Source organism: Gambusia affinis, linkage group LG17, assembly GCF_019740435.1.
Source record: "Gambusia affinis linkage group LG17, SWU_Gaff_1.0, whole genome shotgun sequence".
Lineage (NCBI taxonomy): Eukaryota > Metazoa > Chordata > Actinopteri > Cyprinodontiformes > Poeciliidae > Gambusia > Gambusia affinis.
In genome coordinates this window covers 18,135,990-18,157,375 of record NC_057884.1, presented here as the reverse complement: position 1 = coordinate 18,157,375, position 21,386 = coordinate 18,135,990, and the positions used below count along the sequence as shown (strand labels likewise).

The 21,386-nt window shown below is 36.4% G+C and overlaps 3 protein-coding genes across 6 annotated transcripts; all 3 read right to left on the bottom strand.

Moving 5' to 3' along the window:
- Positions 1-55: 55 nt before the first annotated feature.
- Positions 56-4,568, bottom strand: hdhd2 (haloacid dehalogenase-like hydrolase domain containing 2). Of its 4 annotated transcripts, none has more exons than XM_044096383.1 (9): positions 4,461-4,568; positions 2,326-2,435; positions 2,111-2,213; positions 1,768-1,873; positions 1,549-1,633; positions 1,166-1,331; positions 807-857; positions 496-559; positions 56-232 (listed from the first exon to the last, which is right to left on the bottom strand). In XM_044096383.1, exons 2-9 carry the CDS (start codon positions 2,424-2,426, stop codon positions 129-131), a joined length of 780 nt encoding a protein of 259 aa, XP_043952318.1. In that variant the 5' UTR covers positions 2,427-2,435; positions 4,461-4,568; the 3' UTR covers positions 56-128. The 4 variants fall into 4 exon arrangements, with proteins under 4 accessions (XP_043952318.1, XP_043952319.1, XP_043952320.1 ...); XM_044096384.1 differs by having other exon boundaries at positions 4,466-4,568; XM_044096385.1 differs by having other exon boundaries at positions 4,440-4,540.
- A 1,301-nt stretch (positions 4,569-5,869) lies between these two features.
- Positions 5,870-7,243, bottom strand: ier3ip1 (immediate early response 3 interacting protein 1). Its single transcript, XM_044096381.1, has 3 exons — positions 7,097-7,243; positions 6,799-6,900; positions 5,870-6,307 (listed from the first exon to the last, which is right to left on the bottom strand). Exons 1-3 carry the CDS (start codon positions 7,185-7,187, stop codon positions 6,252-6,254), a joined length of 249 nt encoding a protein of 82 aa, XP_043952316.1. The 5' UTR covers positions 7,188-7,243; the 3' UTR covers positions 5,870-6,251.
- An 844-nt stretch (positions 7,244-8,087) lies between these two features.
- skor2 (SKI family transcriptional corepressor 2) lies at positions 8,088-20,746 on the bottom strand. Its single transcript, XM_044096380.1, has 9 exons — positions 20,578-20,746; positions 16,684-18,698; positions 15,990-16,053; positions 15,186-15,263; positions 11,628-11,693; positions 11,400-11,498; positions 11,099-11,166; positions 10,154-10,218; positions 8,088-9,290 (listed from the first exon to the last, which is right to left on the bottom strand). The coding sequence occupies exons 2-8, from the start codon at positions 18,667-18,669 to the stop codon at positions 10,162-10,164; spliced, it is 2,418 nt and encodes an 805-aa protein (XP_043952315.1). The 5' UTR covers positions 18,670-18,698; positions 20,578-20,746; the 3' UTR covers positions 8,088-9,290; positions 10,154-10,161.
- Positions 20,747-21,386: the final 640 nt, after the last annotated feature.

The window sequence follows — 21,386 nt, the reverse complement described above, 5'->3', positions numbered from 1 at the left end:
TGCTTTTCAGAGCCAACATTATTGTTTTACAACATGTTTTTCACAGTGCATATGCTTACATTTACAATATTTATTTTAAACAGCTTGATAGTGCAAAATGTTTCATTCTCGTAGCAGTCGATTGGAGCTTATAGCAGATTCTGTAGGATGTGTTCGACGGCATCAGGGAAACTGTCGCATGTCAGGTAAGGAGGTGGGTCAATTTTCCTTTCATCTCCATCTCTGTATTTACCTGCAGCGTGAGAAGATGGAGTATTATCAGAAAAACAGAAAAAAAAGTTTAAAATTTGTCTATTGTGTCCAGAGCTCCTCCTTCCATGTTCACTCTGTTCACAGCAAGCCGTGTTTCAAACTGCCTTCAGTTTTGTTTCAACTTTATGTTCCTTGCTCACCTCTTAAAAACCGAATATATGAGTAAATATGTTAAAGTTAATTTAAAGTTAGTGGTTGTAACAAGAATAATTCCAAGGGGTACAAATAATCAGGAGGACTCACCTGTTCTAACAAGAATACCCAGCATTCCTGCATTCTGAGCCCCACCTACATCGTCTCTGGCATCCTGCAGAAAATGAGACATAAGGTTTACAACTGCGCTGGGTAAGTGGCTTCCAATAGAAATATGTTTCAATGGGATGATATCAGTTTTTACCTAAACTTATTAGATGTTTAAAATAGTTGGAAATTTATTTCTGAAGAAATGTAGGTGAAAAAATGTCCATTTGAGTCCATTAAGAGCTTTATGACCATCTAAAATGCTTCTTTTCGATGTAGATGATTATCAGTAAAACAGATAGAAATATACTTACATCTCCTATCATGATGGCTTCATTGGGGCAACACCCTAAATCAGACAAGGCCTATGTAGAGGAAAAAATAAGCAGAATTTATTCAAAGGATGAATAAACTCTAAAATAAAAAATCTGGAACTTTTATTTAAAAATTCCAGATTCCTTAGTTCACTAAGATTTGTGGATAGATGGATTCATGGGCCAATAGCTAAATTGGCTGATGGATAGTAACATGCAAAGATTGAAGGGCAGACTACTAAATACTCTTTCAGATATATATCATGCAGAGAATTTCCAAAATTAACCAGATCTGAAAATAGAACATTATAACATTATTAGCTGTACTAACCCCCTATATGTACTTAAAAAATATTTACCTGTGTGAAAAACGTCTTTTCGGGCTTTCCCACCACTGTAGCTTTACAGTCTGTGGCATACTCCAAGCCTGTCACAAAGGGTCCGGGGCCAAGGGCCAAGCCGTCCTTACGTTTGTAGTAACGAGCTTTATGAATGGCAATAAGAGGAGCTCCATCCAAAATCATTCTAGAAAGAAACATACATGACAAATATGTCTAAAACAGTTTTGAAAATAGAAGTCAAGATGTGTCAACATATCAACAATTTATGGATCTGTGCAGAGTGTTAATCAAGTTAGGTTTAAAAATGTCTTAAAATAAAAACCTACCAAAACCTGCACTGGGGTACATTAGAATCTGTTTTTGAAATGATCAAGAAGTAAATCTACAAACAGTTTCCTCACCTGAAAGCCTTATTGAGAGTTTGGTAGTTGAAATGATCAGGAGCGAGTCCAATGACGACGGCGTTTGGCTCCGACGTGTCGATACCTGCAGACGGAAGGACATCAGTCTGGAGTTATCTCTATCAGCTCATCTAGTTGTTCAAACTGTTATGGACGGATGAGCAACACAACTTTATAAAGTGGAGATGAATTTGTAACAGAGAATTTTTTCTACGGTACCAGTGAAGTCTTCCAGGGCGCTGTCCTCCACCAGCAGCAGCGGCTTGTGTTGTTTTTGTTCCAACAAACTCCTTGCAGCACTCAGAGACGTGAAGATTTCTTTTTCCTGCAGGTTCACAGAACGAAAGTGCTCCAGATTCACTTTGTGTAAAGATTTTGAATGCTTGTCTCTAAGCAGTCTGGACGTTTACAAGTTATAGTAAATAAAAAAGGTTACATTTATTAATTAAATAGATTTATTAGGAGGCTTTTCAATAACATTCAAATTTATTGAGATGAAATGATTTTTCTTAACTTTCTAAAACTACACCTTATTACCCACAACCAACTTCTGATATTTTACCTGGAGGTCAAAGTTAAGTCGTTGGAGTCGCTCCAGTAAGTTCCTCTTACTTTCCTTTGTTGTGTTGGTCACAAACTTCACAGCTACTGATGCCCGCCGTAACCTGGGAGCCCCAGAACACGAGGAAAAAGGGCACAATCAGAAGCACATTTAAAAGTCTGCCATTGTAAAGTGTAAGTAGAGACTTTTCTTTTGGTTTGTGGCGTGTCTCCTACCGGTCGAGGGCGTCTTGCGCCCCGGGCACTGCAGTGTCCTCTACGTGCAGGGTCCCACTGAGGTCTATGAGGACAGCCTTCAGAGCCCGTCGCCCTGCCATGCTGCAGGTCTGAAAGGGAAAAATAGAATGTCTGAGATGAGTGCTTCAGCAGAAGAATTACATATTTCTGTTATATTGTCTTCTTTTGCGCAAGTCCAAAAAATGTACAGGGAATGTGGAAATCAGACTATCAACAGTAACAGTAAATGATAATCCAATATAGCCACCAACAGAACCTTTGAACATTTTAGATAACACATAAGAGCAGCTTGGACTCTGTTTAAAAAAGCTTATTCTTCCATAATAATTTATTATTTCGGAGATTACAATTTTTTTTTTGTCATAATCATAATTCTCATCGGTAATGGCAGAATTTATCAGATTATAGAGTTGATCAAAACCCACATTGGCACAAACTGAGAGGATTACCGAACCGTTTCATGTGTGGGGCTCCTGCCTGGATTCCGGATTTGTGGGTTTTTTTGGTGTTTGAATTTAAACTGTGATCCGTTATTATTTAGACATGTTTGGATTTCTGTCATGTAGTTATCAGTTTGATGCTGCAATTAATGCTCTTAATACCTAACCAAAGACCACACGCACATAGATGCTTGATGAGGCCCGGCCATTAAGATCTGTATTTATCTCAACTGATCAACTGAACTATCATGGAAATGCCAAGCTGACGACAGGTTTATTGTTTGTGTGTATGTGTGGGTGTGTTTGTGCAGTTTCATTGAAAAAAAATAATGTTTCTTTCTTTTTCTGCTTGCAATATTGTACTCTTCAGTAGTTTTTGTGCTTTTTATGTTTGTAAAAAAAACTGATGTAGGTTTAATTTTTGGATATTTAATTAAATCAGAACCTTAATACTAAACAGAATCACAGTTGTAAAGGTAATTTTATAACCCCTTAAGTATTTCCTTTTTTTCTCCTGGTTCCAGAATATTTGCAGACATTTAGTTTATTGTAAAAGTATTTGCGTTTCTTGACCTTTTTAAAAGTTTTCATTATACAACCACAAACATTCGTGTGCTTTACTTGAATTGCATGTAGCAGACCAATACACAGCAATGTTTTAATCTAAACTAGGTTTATGCTCATGTAAAGGCATTTAAACACTGAGTTAATTTATATTACGAATATAAATGTATCTGTTTAAAGATGTCTTAATAACTGGAACATTATTAATTTAAAATGTTATTAGGATTTTTCTTTGAACAGCCTTTTAGTTAAAATGTACTATAAAAAAATTGTCTTGTATCTCCGGTTTCTACATATGTCTGCTGTGTTCTTTTGTTTTTATGATGCTGTTTTCTTTTGCTAATGTTGTCCAACAAACATCTGAGTCCATCACAGAATACATGCATAATTTGTAAACTTTGATAAAGTGACTCCTGAGGAGAGTTGGTGACACTGGTTTCATTTTTTAACTAGAAAAGGAAACAAGTCTGAATATCACACTTTTCTTATTTATAAAAAAAAGACATTGTACCACTACACCACTGCTTTATAAGCTGTTCCATCACATATAATCCCAACTGTTGTAATGGGATAAAATATGGTAACATTTCAAAGCTATCTATACTTTGTCATGGGACTGCATGTGTTCAAATCCCTTCCCAAGAGGGAAATGTACTGAAAATTGTCTAATAAAAGGAACAAGCCCAAGCTTGAGGTATTTCAAAGAAATTAAAAAGAAAAAGACTGCATAGACAGGAGATATAGCTCTGCAGTGTTTCTGTAATATTCAAGAATGAATATTTCACGTTTCTATGTTGCTTAGTTTAAATTTGTCACCATACAGTAACTACTGAAATAATATAGTGCACCCAACTCTTGTCAAATCTCCGCAGTAAGATGTGAAGAAATTAATAATAAAAGATTCTCTTATTCTGTATTTAACTCCTGTGTTTGTGTCTTCTACCTACACGAAAAACATGGTGCTGGTTTACTCCTATTGACTTGCAGAGGTGGGAGATTTGTCTGGTAATCCTTGTTATGATAGTTTAACCACACAATGCTTCAGTTTTAATTAATCAAGAAGTCCAAAAACTGACAGCACAACCTTACATGACAAAAAGGAATCTTAACCTTACTGCAGCAGCGGTTCTTCCTGTTGACGTCTCTTCTTTTTCGACTATTTTGCTATGTAGAGCTCGCTGCTGCCCCCTACAACTAAGATGTCGCTTCCTACGGTAGAATTATTTCACATTTTCTACATTATGCAGCTTGCTAAACCGAAAACTATTTTGCACTTCACGCACATTTTATTACAACTGCTTCAATTTTGATATTGTATTGTTATTATTATTTTTATTTTCCTTCAAATTCAGAGCTTTTAGTCAGTTAAGAGGGTTAGCCTTAACCACATAATCACCCAGAGGAATAATAAAGAACATATGTGCCCCATCAAACTAACAACCAACAGATGTATCGCATTAGTAGGTCTTTTAGATTTAACATAGATGGGGGTATTATCAGTGATAAAAAATATTTTCTGCATGATGCCAGACCGTACTGATCCTCTTTTTATCTTACATCCAGAGTGAATAACACAGTTGTTTTCAACATTTACTGTTTTTCATACAGTTTTTTATTTTTTATATTAACTTCTGTAAATAGGATGCCAGGAACCTTATCTAACATTTATTCTTTTTTATGGAAAAATATGCAAAAAAAAGTTTATTATTTTAGTGTAGTTTTGCTTCTGATTTTTTGTTTCTGACCCCCACCAGTTTTTTTTTTTTTTTGTTGAGTTTCCCTTTAATTTATTTTACAAAAATTTCCATTTGTTTTAAGTTTAAACTATTTTATTAAACAGAACAGAGTGGCATTTAGTTTGGAGATAGATTTCACAATGTCTCCTATTTATGAATCAAAAATATATGTGTACATATTGCAAAAAAAAACCCAACAAAAAAACATCCAAATCTCTGAAAGCTGCCACTCATTCTGTGATCGCTTACATCTTTCCCCCTGCTAAACCTGCACTAATCACACATCAAAATAGCTTTAATGTAGCAATCCCCTTAAACATATGCTTCTAATTCCAGAAGGCCCTGTCCCAATAAATCCTTTAAATGTAGGTACAAAACTAATATGAAAAACAGATATTTTTTGTAACACAGAATGAAAATGGTTACATTTCATAACAAGTCAGGAGAAATAATAAGACAGTGGACCATGGAAGATGTACAAACATGTAGTGTAAAATATATCATTGGAGTTGATAAGGTAAATATTAGAATTTCTTAAACTTACTGAGCACTTTCTGAGGAAGCTGAAACATACATCACTCCCAACCAACATCTTCACATTTCATATTTCTGGTTTATGAGTGTGTTGACTTGAGGATATTGAGGAGAGGAAAGTGCAAAGACAAAACTAGTGCCACCAGTATGCTTCAAAGCATTCTATTGCAATCTGATAAAATATTTAACTGCTGTTAAGATCGGTGTGTAAACAGCACATTCGTCTTTGTTTAGTAAAAAAAACAAAAAAAAACGTAGATGATTAAAACTCTTGACACAACAGTGAAATAGCTGAATGAAAGACTTGAACTGTTAATCAAAAATAAAGAACATTACTTTGAATAGATAGAAATAGTAATTTTTATTCCCTTGTTGTGGGATGTTATTTAAGCACCAGTTGAAGCTTTCACAAAACATACAGCAGGTGAGGAAGCATTCTCCAATTATTTTTGACCAGGTGATGGTTTGAATCCTCTTTTCTTGGCAGAGATTTTTTGCAGCCCATGGTTTTTCCACTCTGTTGTTGGCAGACAACAGAAATCCTTGAAGAGAGTGCAAATTATTCAATGTGTGAGGGTGCATTTTTGCAACCATTCCTTGTAACCTGTGCAAACGCGTTACATTGACATTGTCAGCCAAACAGCAACAACAGGAAGATGCACGCTGAGTTCACAATTATCAGTGGCACTGTAAAAAAAAGAAGAAGAAAGAAAACACAAGTTAGGAGAAAATGATTAATCTCAACTAATTCTGTAACCAAGAAAGCACCACTGCCAGTTACATAGGCACAATACTAAATCACATGTTCAATGGACATGTAATACATAGTGAATGTATAAACAAAAAAATTATTTTGGCACATCTGGAACTCCATGTACTTCAACCAAAGGTGTAACTGGATATTATAGTAGTACAATTTTTTTTCCCTAAAAAATAAAATATATATTTTTTGCTGCACTATTTTGTTTCATAAGTAAAGCATGATTTTCTTTCCGTGTTTAAGTGTTGGTAACTGCAATTGATTAACTTTCTTTCCAAAGACTGGGAATAATAATAAAAAAACCATTATTATACATTTATTTTGAATAAATTACATATTTCCGAAGCTTTCCTAATTGCTGAGATGCCCTTATTTTGTATTGACCTAAAATGTTTGCTTCACGCTGCTTATGTCTCACCTCTCATGACGGTCCGAACTGAACGAATGAGATTCAGTATCTGAGCTTTGACTCCTGGGTCATCCCCAAAGCCTCCAACTCCCTGATCAACACCCCAACCGACTGCAAAGACACACACACACATAAGCAGAAAGAGTACAAGTCAGGAAACAGAATTAAGTAAATAAATGTATAAAGCAAGATTCCAAATGTTAGAATTCCAGCTCATTCACTTATTTAGTTTGTGTGATGATAATGACCACCAGACTGCTAACATACACTAGTAAGTGTATTCGCTTTACTACAAACAGCTACTTACTTTTGCTGAGAAATCTCTCTTCGTGTAACACGGCGATAGCATTGGTGCACAGAATAGCGGTCTGAATGAGGGTGTACAGAGTAAACGCCATGCTGGCAAAATATGTTTTTATCTCCTCCCTCGTTGCTGTCGTCGTCCTCCACAACCAGAAAAATAACAGCCGTAAAAAAGCAGCGAACGTCGTGCAAATGGCGCGAGTTGTAGTTTATAGTTGTAGTTCAATGTCTCGCTATAATGCTGTTACAAAGTTGTTGTGTTCAATCAATAACCAGTTTATCTCCTTCTTTCTGCTAAAACATAACTGATTTGAGCCTGAATTTAACCAAAAAAACCTTTAGATAGTTGAGGCTTCAACATTACCGTGTTTCCCAACAAAATAATCCCAAACACTATGCACACTGTTTATGGAACTAAAATGTAGGCCAACATTAAAATTATTAATCCAACTTCAACTTTACTGGGAATTTATGAACCAAATTAAAAAGCTAAAAATAATATTGAAGTTCTTCAGTAAGAATAAGAATTGTGTCAAGAGGTGGTTTTTGACAACAAAACTATTTTGATGGGACTTCCCAGAAGACTGTTCACTGAGCTCCTAGCTAACAAGATCAACACTGTTAATTGTAATTGATTTTGATGGTCATAGAGATTAGATGTCTTCATAAATTGCAAAAATAAGTTCTTAACTTTTTTTAATTGCAAATTTCACAATTCAACATGGTTTTTTTGTATAGACATTTTTTATTTTATTTACACATAGTAGAGAAACTACAGGAACATTTTGAAATACATCTGCATTAACAGGTTAGTTATAATAATAACAACATATCAGTAGATGACATCTTCATCCATTCATTCTATAAACCAGGTGGGGGAGATGTCAATTGTACTTTTTTTGACATACACTTAAACACACCATCTTAATAATAATTGTTATTGAGTCTCTTACAACTTCTTTAAAATCTATAATAATATTTTCACAACAGGGGTCTCAGGATTTTATTTTAAAATTATAAATAAATAAACACATAAAAAGACTGTAAGATTCAATACTCTCATGTGTGACAATTTATACAGTTAAGTGAAGTAATTTACAAATAGATACTCAACAAGAATGAACTGCAGTCTTCTCCTTGCTGGCCATACATTTACCAGGTGCTTGGAGAGGGCCTTACAATTGCCTGATCAGCATCTATTAGCTGATGGTAACATAATACTTTTACTTAAAGTTCTTGCGGTGGTAAAAATCTGAATTTGTGCCTTTCAGCTGCTGTAAACTCATACAGAATAAATATGACAGTGCAGTTTGTAGGGTAACTTTGTATGTATAAATAAAATATGTACTAACATATGTGATACATAGAATATTGACAAGGGAGATACATCTGCAGTGATTCATTTTTTTGTACATTACAGAAATGATAGTGACTGTACATTTTCAGCAGGTAACCCTTTTTGGGAATTCAAAATGTGAATTTTTTTGTTCTTTTGTTGGTTCTCCATCTTCCTTAAACATCAGTCAGAGCTTGTATCACATGTAATTGCTGATAATTGGTAACAATGATGATCTGTGTACAAAAGGACTGGTCCTAGATCAACATGCCAAGAAGAATCTCTTTGGGCCCAAATGCTGATACTTAATAAGGGAAACTTTTCTTCAGGCTCTCTGGTTGGTGATGCCAATGCCACAGCAGTCCAGTGCATTCGGCCAACAGCAATAAGAGTCACAAGTGACCCCTGTCTTTCAGCATTTTCTCCCCACCTTCTTGACGTTCTTCATCCAGGTGCTTGCTTTGGTCCTGGTTGAATAAAGCTTGAAATCTTGCAATAGCAAAATGCCAAGAACGATCCTGTTGATCCAGATGTTTTCAGTTCAGTTTATTCAGGAGAGTGAGGGGGGAAAGTTGACCAAGAGAAGATGAAACAGTTGGTAAACTTTTACCAACATGCTGGTACAAAAGCAGCATGAAGTCATCCAAATGAGTTCAGAAGAATTGAAGGAATGAGTCAAAGAGTTACTGTCCTTGGAAATCCAAAATATGTGTAAATATATATAATTGCATTGGAATTCCTTAATGTTGGTGTTTTACATTATACCTCCTTGTATGTCAGTACAGTATGTGTCTTTTATGAAAAAGATATGCGACTTTCACAAGTCCAAGCAGCTTCGTCCTGTTGAGCGTAATGATTCGCCCTGTGAATGAAGCAATTTATAATTTAATTAATTATCAAATTAAATATAGATTTATACATTAGTTCTATATTTTCAATTGCTGATGTGGATGTTAGTAATTTATCACCATTTTGAAGCTAAATGTAAAACCTTATAGTTTATTGCATTGATATTTATAACCATTTAACTTTTCAAACTTAGATGTGTTGGAATCTTGTGTGATAGATTAACACAAAGTAGCCAATGATTGTGAAGAGAAAGAAAAAGCATAGGATTTCAAAAATATTTGGTTATGTTGCTTGTGCACAGTTTACGAAATGTTTTCCTGGTTGAAGGTAAACACAGGGCAAGACTGAAAAAACAACTGTTTGCTGCAAAATACTATCAAGTCATACATACAGTCAGCGCTAGAATGTAATGGCTCAGATGAAATCACATTTATGAATTAAAATGGCCAAGTCAAAATTTAAACCTAATTCAAATAGAAAATCTATATGAGAATTTTTGTGTATTGTTGTGCAAACTTGGTATGGACATTAACACAAAAGACTAAGAAATATAACTGCAGCAAAAGGCTACAAAATATTGGAATCAGAAGTGCTAAACTATAAAAGAAGCCACATTTTAACAAGATTTAATAAATAATTTTTCAAAACCGCTTGTCATTTTCTTTTAACTTCACAATTCTGCAATATTCCTTGCCTGTCCATCACAAACACTTTCAGTAAAATACACTGGGATTGTTGTTATGTGAAAAAGTTAAATCGGTTAAAACACTTTTTCAAATAAATAATTGGTAATGTTTGACTGAGTTTAACAAAAACTGGAGTTTAGTCTATGCTCACCATTTGATCCAAATCATCAAGTTAATTCAATAAAGTTACCTTTTCAGCTACTTGCCAAGATGAGGGCTGATCTTTTCTTTTCTGATGATGTTGGTGTAGGGAATCTAAACGACAAATAAAGAGTTAATTAATAAAATGCATTTACTTTAAATCCGGCACAATGTCTGTAAATTTATGCTTTAATCTCATTCTGACATTAATATAGTTTCACTGACAAAAAATTTTAATTGGCAAGTAATGGCAAAACGTGAAGGGGTTTTGAATTTCAACATGCACTACATAAATTATACATTTCTGAAGTTCATTTAAATGTCTGTGTGAAATTAATGTGTCATTACTCTCAGACCGATCCATCTGCTGCTTCTAGAGACATTTGTCAGTTACTGTGCAGACGTGCACTTTAGCGCACACAAGCACTCGCAAATGAGCATAAAATCTGTTGTCTGTGTTTGTGTTTTCTGCTTTTATAGTCACACAGATGTAGTTTGCTCGTGTGTGTGTGTGCACATGTTTGAGGGCTATGGTGTGCAAGCATGGTTCGCCGTCAAAGGCGTACGAGCGAACACAGTTGAGTCGTGTGTCAGAAAACAAAGACAAACAGCATCTGTCAGCCGATCTGCCAGCTGCTCCTGTGATTGATGTCAACGGAAACAATCAGACGACTGCAGAGGAACTTCTCACCCATGAAAGACGAACTGCGTGATTGGTTTTGTCTTTTGCTGGACAAATAAACAACAAAACTAGTGTTGATTTGAGTCCTGATTTGTTATAGTTTATTTTCTGATTCGGTTTCACCATGACATTAGATTTCCCTTCTGTACTAGAGTGTATTGAAACTTTCCTGGTAATTTGTCTTAATATTTTAGAAAGTATTCAGTGTGTTTTCAACTCAATGATTTATTAGTCATTCAAAATCTATTCCTTATTAGTGTTCAGTATCTAATGCATCAGCATGTAATGAACTGAGCAGTTACCGATTCTCACCATCTGTAACTGTTGGACCATTTCTTCTCTGTAGGCGAGCTCTCGTTTCATCTGATCTTGAAAATTATCTGAAAAAGTTCACGTAAAACATTTATCATTTTGCAGAAAATTACTTTATTGCAACAAATGAAATTAAGTTGTATCAGATGATGTATGAATATGGAATTTTAAAAGGCACAACAAAATGACACCATAAAAAAGAAAAATGTAGAAGGGAGCTAAAATAGACAAATGATAAAAAATAATCTTGGAGTGAAAACTAAACATTTAGATTAATATAATAATTTATAAAAAGACTTACGGAAAACAGGAAATGGGGTAGTTCCTTTTAGGGCATGAAACTCCTGCTCCAGTCTCCTCCTGAAGTCGATCTGCTCCAGAAGAACTTTCTGAAGTTCTTCTACATAAAGACAAAAAATGTGGGAAAACATAAGTTTTCTTAAGATAACTGGGAGAAACGATAGGAATGCCTACATAATTAGTTCGCTAAAATGTTGTTCAACATATTTAGAAATCAAAGAACATCTACCTTTCTCCATATTTTCAACATCTTTCTTCAGTGTGACAGGAGAGGTTGCGCCTCTGCTCTGATCCCCTAAAAATAAAAAAAGATTGATTCAACCAGCAGGTTACATAACTCCAAGTTTTCACTAATTAAAAACTCGTGGAAATGTTTCTCACAATTACTGGACATTTTTATTGGTTTATTGACATGTATAGGTGATATTGAGATAATGGACCACAGTCCATATGCACAGACCATTTTTAGACTAGATCAATCACTACAGAAAGAATCAGAAGGATCTTCAATAAGAAGTTCTGTTATTTTGTTTATGAAACAGTGACAAACGTGTAAGTTCATAGTCTAATTCTGTGATGTAAAGAACATTATTCTCAATGTAAATACTCATAATGTTGGCAGTGATGACAACAATGTATGTTTGTATGATTTGTTCCATTTTGGGGACAGTTTTATGTACATGTTTTAACATGTTTCAGATTTATATGTGTTCTCCACATATAAATCTGTGGATATCGACTCAATATCAGTCGAGTCTGATATTGAGTTTTACTTGAAGATGCAGTAACATAACAGCTTTTGAACGACATGAAGAAAGATCTATTTTTTTTAACAATATAAGACAATATAATAATATTTGTGAAGATTCCAAAATGTTTCAATCTTATGTAAGGTATTTAGTTATTTTGACCTTCTTGGCATTTTTTTTCACCTTTTTCTAAAGTGCTGTAATTCATCTTCTGGCCTCTGGGTGCCAGTATAAGTTTAAAATAATAATAGTATAAAGAGGACCAAGAAAAAAATACATGGACACGTGCAAACGTGACAGTAACCAGGGAAAAGATGTATAAACACCCTTAAACTAAATTCTTATTTTAGGCACTAGCATAAATATATTTATATATTGGGAAAATTTATTTATTTATTTTTTTAAACTAAATCACAAATGGCAAACTTCTTGTTACTCATGCTGCCAAGATGTGACATAACATTACACAACGTTGCGCATACAAAGAGAGCGGTATCTTTTACATTTACAATCTGCAAAAACTCTTCAGAGTCCTGTGTCAAAGAGACAATATGATATCATGAACCATAAGAGGGTTCTCAGGACCATTGAAAGAGAAAAATGCCCATGACATGACAGTTTTCCTGCCATACTTAACAGTTAGAAAGAAGACTTGCCCACCCACTGGTTTCTATTCTTTGCTGTAGCACATTTTGGGTATTTTTAAACCTCTCTTCCCATCCTGATCAGTGTGCATATTGTTGATAAAGAAAGAAGACTCCCCCTTTTTAACTCTGGCCAAACCAAAATTCAGTAAAAGAAAATCATTCAAAAAGCTTTGCTTCCATTTATGTAAGGGCTTGTTAAGGATACCAATGCTTGTGTTTCTGGTGATATTTGATTTAGATTGGTTTTCCTCCACTTAATAAATGTACTTCAATTAAAGATGATTTTTTTTTTCAGCTGGTGATTATGTTAATCCAATTATTTGTGACCACTATATGGTGGGTACCAAAAATCTAATTTGTCCATCTTTTTGTCTTCTTGTCTTCTTCAAATTTTATGGAGTAAACTGAATTTTAGAGATAGGGAAAAGAGTGTGAAAATGGAGCTAAAAACTTCAGCAAAAGTGCTGAGAACTGTTGCAACATCATATCAGGATAGCCAACAAATAATTTTATCCCAGGAGTCTGCAACACGGCTTTTTCGGCCCTCTACATTGATGCATTCTAAATTTAGCCAAATTTGACAGAGCTGAGAAATTTTGTTACATGAAGTCAATAACAAATATATTATGGCATTATTAGCATAGAATGTAAGGTAACCTACATTAACAAATGAGTTTTAATTATTTTGCTAAGCTGTTTAATATTTTGTCCTTGGGTTGCATTCAATGTGCCTTTTAAATATTTGCAGAAATATAGGCAGGCCTTTTTTGTAGTAAACATTTATTTCTCTAAAAATCCAAAAGTCTAAAAAGTATAGTTCCTAAAATGCACCATAAAAGAATCACTTTTTATACAGCTGCATTATTTTTGTTAAAGGGTCATGAGGTTCTATGATTCTTTGGGAATTTTATTTTCTGGGAAGAAGGGAAAAATTAGTTTTCGAATAGAATAGTGCTGCTGACCCATTCTCTAGACAAAGAACACTGAAACATTTTCAACTGAATGTTCACCAAAATGAAATAATTGTATTATTTTTGAACAGCAACATTTAGTTTTCTAAGAACTAAAAAATGAACCTACTCTACTGTAGAACTTTATGTGACTGTACTAAACAACTCTATCACATGCAGTTTGAATTTGTCTACATTGTCATGCATGTATGCATATGTGACAATGAGGCATTTTCTGGCTTAAATGAAGCAATCCAGTCCCCTCAACATGTATATTCTCTTCCAGTCATTTCGAGTCCTGGCTCCTTCAGCCTCCCCATGCTTCCTCCTCATTCTCCCATTTAGCGTTCTCCTCCACTCCTCTTCTCTTCTCTCCTCTCCTCGCCTCTCTCTGTCTCATTTGACAAGCAAATTTGCAGACAGTGCCCGAGGATAACAACCTCGTTTGACAGTCAATTAACCGTGAATAGTCAAAGCCAAGGCGGTTTGCATTACATAAATGGAAAATTAGATTATTTTTTCTCCCTAGAAACAGAGGGAGAGTGTAAAGACAGTGGAGGGGGGAGGATGGTGGTGGGACTCAAAGGAATCAGGCCTTCTAATCACGTAGAGCTTCCCACCGCCCAGGGAGACATTTGGCAATCAGGGGAAAGGTGTTCTCATTTAATTTGTTTCGTGTAATTTTTTGAAATACATTATACATTATGCGCGGGGATCATTACGATGTCTGCATGTGCAGGCGGGGGGAGTAGATATAAATGTTGGCACAGATGTCATAAAGCACTTTTAATGTCTTCCTGACAGATATAAAAAGGCAATAAGCTGTGATCTTTTTCAAACGGGAAGGGCTGTTTTGCGCTGAGAAAGGGGAAAAAAGGCAATTATGCTGGCGAAGATATGGGCCTTGGATGGAGATTGCTGGCACGCTGCTTATCTCTGAGCTGATGTTTTCTTGTTGAACTGTAACAGCCCCCCTAAGAGTAACATTGCAGGCGACAGAGAACTGCCGCGGCAGACCGGCGACTGGAGCAGCTCTCTGCTGTTTTCTCATTTCTGTGTGTATTTATATAAATCCCTTAACTCCACATCTGAATACAGAGGAGCTTTCCCCTCACCGCGTTAAGCATCCTCAGTGCCATTCGTAACAAAATAGAAGCGTAATGTTTGAACATCATGTCCTAGTTTTACCATGTGAGAAATTTAATCAGCATTACCAGTTTTATGCATACCTTTATTTCCTCATTAAATACCTTGTCATTGTTTCCTCGTGGGTTGGGTGATGATTTAGGGTGCAATATAGGGAACCAAATATGAATTAAACTAAAATACAGAAATCAAATTTACAGCCAATTTTCCCTTTTAAATTGCTATTTATTTGTTTTTCATTTGTTTTCAATCTGACAGCAGCTGCTCTTTATCTCTTTAGCTTGTTTGATCATACCTGTGCACTCTCTCCAGTAGTCAGGCGCTGAGGTTTCACTCTCAGGCACAAAGAAACTTCTCTGCTCTTTGTTTTCATCTGGGAGAAAATGAGAGAGAAAGACAGAAAATGGGAGATTCAGTAAAGCCCATTGTTTGAGCTGGTTATCCGGACACATGGAGATAACTAAGTGCACCCACAGAGTGGGGTTTTCAGTGTTGAGAAAACACACAAGAGGATATTTTCCTCAGGAAAAAGGGTCATCTTGTGAGTTTAACAAATGAAACCTCATAAGGATGGTATGGCAGGAACACATGGACACTATAAAGCCACTGAGTCAGACAAGAAATGAAACAAAAGGGAATTAATACAATTGATTACAGCATCTGATCAGAATGGATTAGATGAAAACAGTGCAGAATTTGTTTTTTTGATGAAGGTGGCAAACATTTGAAGGCATTGGCTGTGGGAGCCTCTGACTTCAGCACAGCAGAAGTAATTTCTGGAATAAGGAGGAGACGCATGTATTCTTGTACAAAAATATTTTATAATTATATAATATTATTTTAAAATTATTTTCATATATTACTTTATTAATCTGTTAATTACATATAAGTACAGTCAGTAAGTCAGTTAACTGAAATGTCATAGTAATTTCTGAAACTTCTTGCCTAGGTTTTTTGACACTGCTGAACTTGACATTTCACCATTTCACCTGAAGAAAAACAGATAACCAACCCATATAAAACACATCAACAATTAATAAGTTTCTTCTAGAATTGTAAAAAACAACCTTTAAAAAATACTCAACGTGCTTGCACTCACCAGAATTGTTTGAATTGTCTTTGGTTGCATATGCAGGCAGTCCTTCATCTCGATTTTTCTGAGCCTGGAAAAAAAAGATAAGAATTTCATCTTTGATAAAATTTTTTTTATTATTGTTATTATTATTATTATTATTATTATTATTATTATTATTATTATTATTATTATTATTATTATTATTATTATTATTATTATTATTATTATTATTATTATATATAAATGCGATTTTCTTGGCCTACTGCAGTTGTAAAGTTTTCTTCTGTTTTGTAGGAAGTTTTCTTTAAAATAAATGTTGGCATTAATTTAACTGATGCTGATTTTGTATTTTGTTCTTAAGAAATGTTTGTGCTCTGCAATATTTACAGTAAATATGTTAGCTGGTTCAAAAATAATGTTAGACAGTCTTGACTACTCCCCCTCTATCTCTCCTGTCAGGGCCTTGGTTAATGTGGGAGTCAGAAGGTTAAAGATTAGAGCTGCCCTAACAGGTTGGGGTGACGGGGGCAGAACAAACACACTGCGTCCATTAAACAATCCACGCCTAGGCCTATTAGCTGAGATCAGAGTGGGGTGACTGTTTCAATTTCTACAGGGAGAAACCAGGCTATCAATCTGCTTATGCAGATCACAGCACTGCCTGACTGCGGCACCATTTAAATAATAATTAGCTAAAGTGGCCTGTGGGGATATTTACGTTTTTGTAAGCTGTGTCCTCTCGGTGGGGTGGGGTGGAGCTGGAGAGAGGCAAGCTGGCGTGTGGAGAGGCAGGTAGGCTGGGGGACTCCTGTACAATGGGATTCGAGGAGGATCCCGGGGAGGTGCTGGGATATATTGCGCCACTCCCCCTGTCCTTCCCTCGTTCCTCTCCAGCACTGTCACTCAGAACAGGGAGATACAGGTTGGTCTGAGTCTGTGGCGGCCTATTTGTGAAGTTTCCCTCCTCCTCCTCATCCTCCTGCTTTGAAGACTCCACATCCACTTCACCCTCTTCCTCGCTCTCTGCTCCCTCTGCTTCCCCGTCACCTCCGCTTTCACTGCCATAGCTGCAGCTGCTGGTGGGCGACAGCCGCTGGTGTCGGTCTGATCCGGGAACTACAACTCCAAAGTCTTCATCTGTTGCACCGTTGACTCCTCCGCTGTTGCCGTGGAGCTTGGCGATGCTCTCTGCATCCTTGACAACTGGGCGAAAGGCAGAGCCATAGCTGGGCTTTCTCGTTTGGAGAGCTGGGTTTTCTAGAAGTTTCAGCCATCCCTCTGACGTCACAGGGCGAAGGTCTGGGGTTGCTGTCGTGCACTCAGTGTCAAACAACCCGGATCTTGGTGTGGTGGTCCCATTACTGGGGGCCATAGCAGCACTGACAGCATTCCCATTGCTGCTTACAGCTCCAGCATCACTAGGATCTGACAGATCCAAAAAGGCCTGTCTGAGAGATGGGTTTTCAGTCAGGGTGGAAAGGGTGCTGGGCTGAGGCTGAAGGTAGGTAGGGACTGGAATCCCCCCAGCTGCTCTCGGGGGCCAAAACATACAGAAAGGAGGATAGAAAGCATCTTTGCGGCCAGGCCATAAAAGACCCGAAAGCCCTGGCCCTTTCTGCACAGTTGAAACATCACTGTCCTCCTTTTTCTGCTGGCAGAGGCCAAACGCAGGGAAGGGGTAAGGGGATGGGAAGAGTGATGTAGGGGGGAACTTCTGCAGCATGCTGAAGCCTTTGCTTGGGACAGGGATGACAGGGTAGTTGCGTGGTGTTTTACGGGGAGAGAGGCTGCCTCCATCCAGATCATCCTCATCCTCAAAGCGGGCTCTTTTCTGTGCACCCAGGTCAGGTCCTATCATATGAGGTACCACTGTACCTGGGAGACTCTTCATGGGACCCATGGAAGCGCACTGGACAGATGACGGCAGTGCTCTCTTTCGGCTACCTCCATTGAACATGGCTTTGACGTCTTCCCATGCGTAAACCAACTCATCTGGTGGAATTTTGTCTGTCAGTCTGAGGTGCCTTCGCCAGGAGTTGAAGTTGGCAGCATCAGGCTGGGTGTACTTGGCGTCTGGTGTGCGGTGAGAATGGAAAATGAACTTGTTTGGAGAAAAGTACATATTGCAAAAGGAGCACTTGATGCATTTGGCCCTAGAGCTGTTGTACCGCGCTGGTATGAAGTTACCCCGGCAACCCCAGGCGCACTCGTGTGTCACGTCGAAGGCAAAATTGTCGGGCAGTTTAGGGGGCGAGTTTTCTCCCAGGAAAGACTTGCACAGGCGCTCGGCTTCACGCTTGGTGATCATGCCGCACCGGCGTGACGAGATGGGCATGGCACCGGCCCTACGGAGGATCTCCAGCTGAACTGGAGTGCACTGGACACAGGTGATCCCTAGGGCCACTCGGCGGTTATGAATCTCATTATAACTGTAGTTCTTCAAAAGAGTGTTTGAAATCTGTGCCAGACAAAGTCTCTCATTGTTGTCAATGACGAGTGACACAATAGGAACACCGTACAAGATGACCTGACCCACCTGGTTGGGTTTGAGGGGAGAGGAGGATGACGGGGAAGGGGAGGATAATGAAGAGGATGAGGAGTGCAGATGGGCAGGCCTGGGTGGAGTGAGAGGCTCCTGTTGATAAGAGCCTGTTGAGTTTGTCATTATTATTTCATTGGGGCTTGAAAGATGAGCCTTGTCCATGCTTGGAATAAATTTTTTTGCAGCTGAACCTGTTGGAAAAGGGAAATAAAGAAACGTGATTGTTACATTATTATATATATTTAAATCATCTTTTTAAACTTGTGTGCACACTGTGTAACTGTTGCCACGCATACACTGATTTTGATGAGTTAATTAACATGAAAAAAATGTAACGAGATAAAAAATGTAGACACAAAATATATATACACTTTAATATGTGTTTTAGAAAACCTTGGAACATGTAAAAAATAACCCCAGTTAATTCTTCTTAATTTTCCTTTGAACTGCAACATATGATTCCAAAAATTGTCACAACAAAGTTGTTAAAAAAATGCAAAAATTGTATTTACAAAACCTTCATCTTCAGAATTTAAATTTAATGACTTGATCTACAAATATTTTTTTACAAATATATGAAGTTCTACTCGTGTGTTTTAGTTGTTGATTGAGAAGAAAATGAAAGAAGACAAGAAAAACACATATTCCTAAAAAAATATTTAGAAAATTATTACATCTAACAACCTAATTAAATAAATGTAAAACGTTTTTAAAATAAATTCTCTATGTAAAATATACTATTATGTAAAATATGGTGAATAAGAAAGCTTTATAATTCAATTTGTTCTTTCTTCCACTCTGTAATTTTTATTACAGAAAAATATATATACTAAAATATTCCTAAAGTGCTTCAGGAACACTTCAAAATGATGCAATTTTGAGCAGCTTACAATCAATGTTTTTACAAAAAATAAACATTTTCATTTTCCCCTAATGCTCACTGCATCATGATATCTGGTCCTTATGCATCCGTTTTTGTTGCTGGTATTTTTATTTTTTTAAATAACCTTTTTAAAAATATGTATGATAATGACAGTAATAAAAGTAAAAGCTCACCACTCCTAAACAGTTAGACAAATGTCTTCGTTAAAAAGGACACATGAAGTACTTTACTCCATCATCTGTGAACGTCTCTAATGAAGGACTACTAAAATAAGACTCACTTTATCTGCCAATAATCACCATGCAATAATAAACTTGTCTCTGTTATTTTATCCCTATTTTTAATTACTTATAATTTAGGCTACGTGCTGTTTAGTGTTATTTATTTAATGTCTTGTTTGAAGGGTAGCTACTAATGTGCCAAAAGCAGTTTTCAGTTTTAGTTCAGTCTGAATTTAAATCATATCTCAACTTTCAAGCGCTGGTTGACAAAACAAATTTTAATCATCCTTAAGTTATTTGAATTTAAAACAGACAGCACCTTAAAAAGATTTTTGCTTGCAGTGACTTTATGAGGCCAGAAAACTATTGGTTTTATAGAAAGAAAAAAATTAAATAAAACTCCTAAACTGCAAAGGACCGGTAACTATCTAGAAAGATGTATAATATCTTAAAATTTAAAGTGATAGCACAGCCTCTTGTTTATGTGCATTAAAATTAAAACCTGGAGCATTAATTCGATAAACTGAATGACCATTGGCCTCCAGCGAGAAAGAAAAAAAAAAACTATTACCAAGGAAGTTTTGGACACGAGAACATAGAATCTTTCTTTATTATTATTATCATTGTTATTATTTTACAAGACTATTTCATTATTATTTATTACATTCTAAAAAATTTTCTAACAATAAGTCGGACTGCAAATACAAACTAATGATTATGACGAACAATTAGTTCGCTTTTTGAACCATATCCTGCGTGGAAGGCTAAGACTAATCGCTGTAAACTGCTGTTTTATTATTATCTAATAATAATAATAATAATAATAATAATAATAATAATAATAATAATAATAATAATAATAATAATAATAATAATAGTTTTGCAAAGTGGTCTAGAAAAGGGATTCTTCGGGGATATTTTAGCGTTCAGCTTCGGAGCAGGAGAAAACAAATAAACAGTTCTTACCTCTGACTTTTTCGGGGTTTCCCAGTCGCGTCAAGAATAAGTTACCCCGTCACAAATTGGATCGATTTATCCCACGCAGCAGGAAAATGTTCATTTTTTTCTCTCACTCAGGTAATTCCGGGAAGTTCGCGCTGGAAGTACGGGAGTTTTTTCTTTAACTGTGGCGTGAACCCGCTCGTGAGATGTGAGTAAACTGCGACGCTCGCGCAGGCTTTATCCCTCTTTTCAGCGCTGCCACGCGCCGTCCTAATCTTGCGCTCCTCCTCTCCCTCTCCCTGTGAGTGCCTTCCTCTCTCTCTCTCTTGCTTTCCCTTTATCTCTCTACCTGCCTTCAGCTTGATTGGCGTGCAGCCTTAGCTCAGCCCACCGTCCAGGACAGCTTTAGTCACTTTTCTTACCCTCCTCTTCACACGCTTTGCTGCTCTGTCCCACTAAACGGCTTAAATATTCTTCCCAACAACCAATAAAATGTTGCAAACTCAAATCTCATCCCAAGAAAGAAACCACTTTAGGTCAACAAAACGTAGACTTACACACGACTTCATTAATTTACTTGAGTTTCTTTGAGATCAACATTGCATAAGAATAGGTATTCCAGTTTTACTCTACATTAAGCATAACATTCCTGATCAAATTGTATGTCAGTGTCGACTAAAAGTTGGAATATATTTTTATGTAAAGACAATGACTACTAGTCTATGTCTGTATTTAAAAATGCACAGATGAATGTGCACCTTTTTCTACCACTCGTTTCCTTCCACTCAACTTCCCATTAATAGGATTGGATACAGCTCTCTGTGAGCTGTCAT

Excerpts from the sequence above, each read along its gene's own strand:
- ier3ip1 (XM_044096381.1), bottom strand. The coding sequence starts at position 7,187 with ATGGCGTTTACTCTGTACACCCTCATTCAGACCGCTATTCTGTGCACC. Across the intron at positions 6,901-7,096 it reads AGAGAGATTTCTCAGCAAAA|TCGGTTGGGGTGTTGATCAG; the intron begins GTAAGTAGCTGT and ends GTGTCTTTGCAG. Across the intron at positions 6,308-6,798 it reads AGTTCGGACCGTCATGAGAG|TGCCACTGATAATTGTGAAC; the intron begins GTGAGACATAAG and ends TTTTTTTTACAG.
- hdhd2 (XM_044096383.1), bottom strand. The coding sequence starts at position 2,426 with ATGGCAGGGCGACGGGCTCTGAAGGCTGTCCTCATAGACCTCAGTGGG. Across the intron at positions 560-806 it reads AAGCCATCATGATAGGAGAT|GATGCCAGAGACGATGTAGG; the intron begins GTAAGTATATTT and ends CATTTTCTGCAG. Across the intron at positions 233-495 it reads GGGTATTCTTGTTAGAACAG|GTAAATACAGAGATGGAGAT; the intron begins GTGAGTCCTCCT and ends CTCACGCTGCAG.
- skor2 (XM_044096380.1), bottom strand. The coding sequence starts at position 18,669 with ATGGACAAGGCTCATCTTTCAAGCCCCAATGAAATAATAATGACAAAC. Across the intron at positions 11,694-15,185 it reads CTACTGGAGAGAGTGCACAG|GGGATCAGAGCAGAGGCGCA; the intron begins GTATGATCAAAC and ends TTTTATTTTTAG. Across the intron at positions 10,219-11,098 it reads TGGTCCAACAGTTACAGATG|ATTCCCTACACCAACATCAT; the intron begins GTGAGAATCGGT and ends TTTGTCGTTTAG.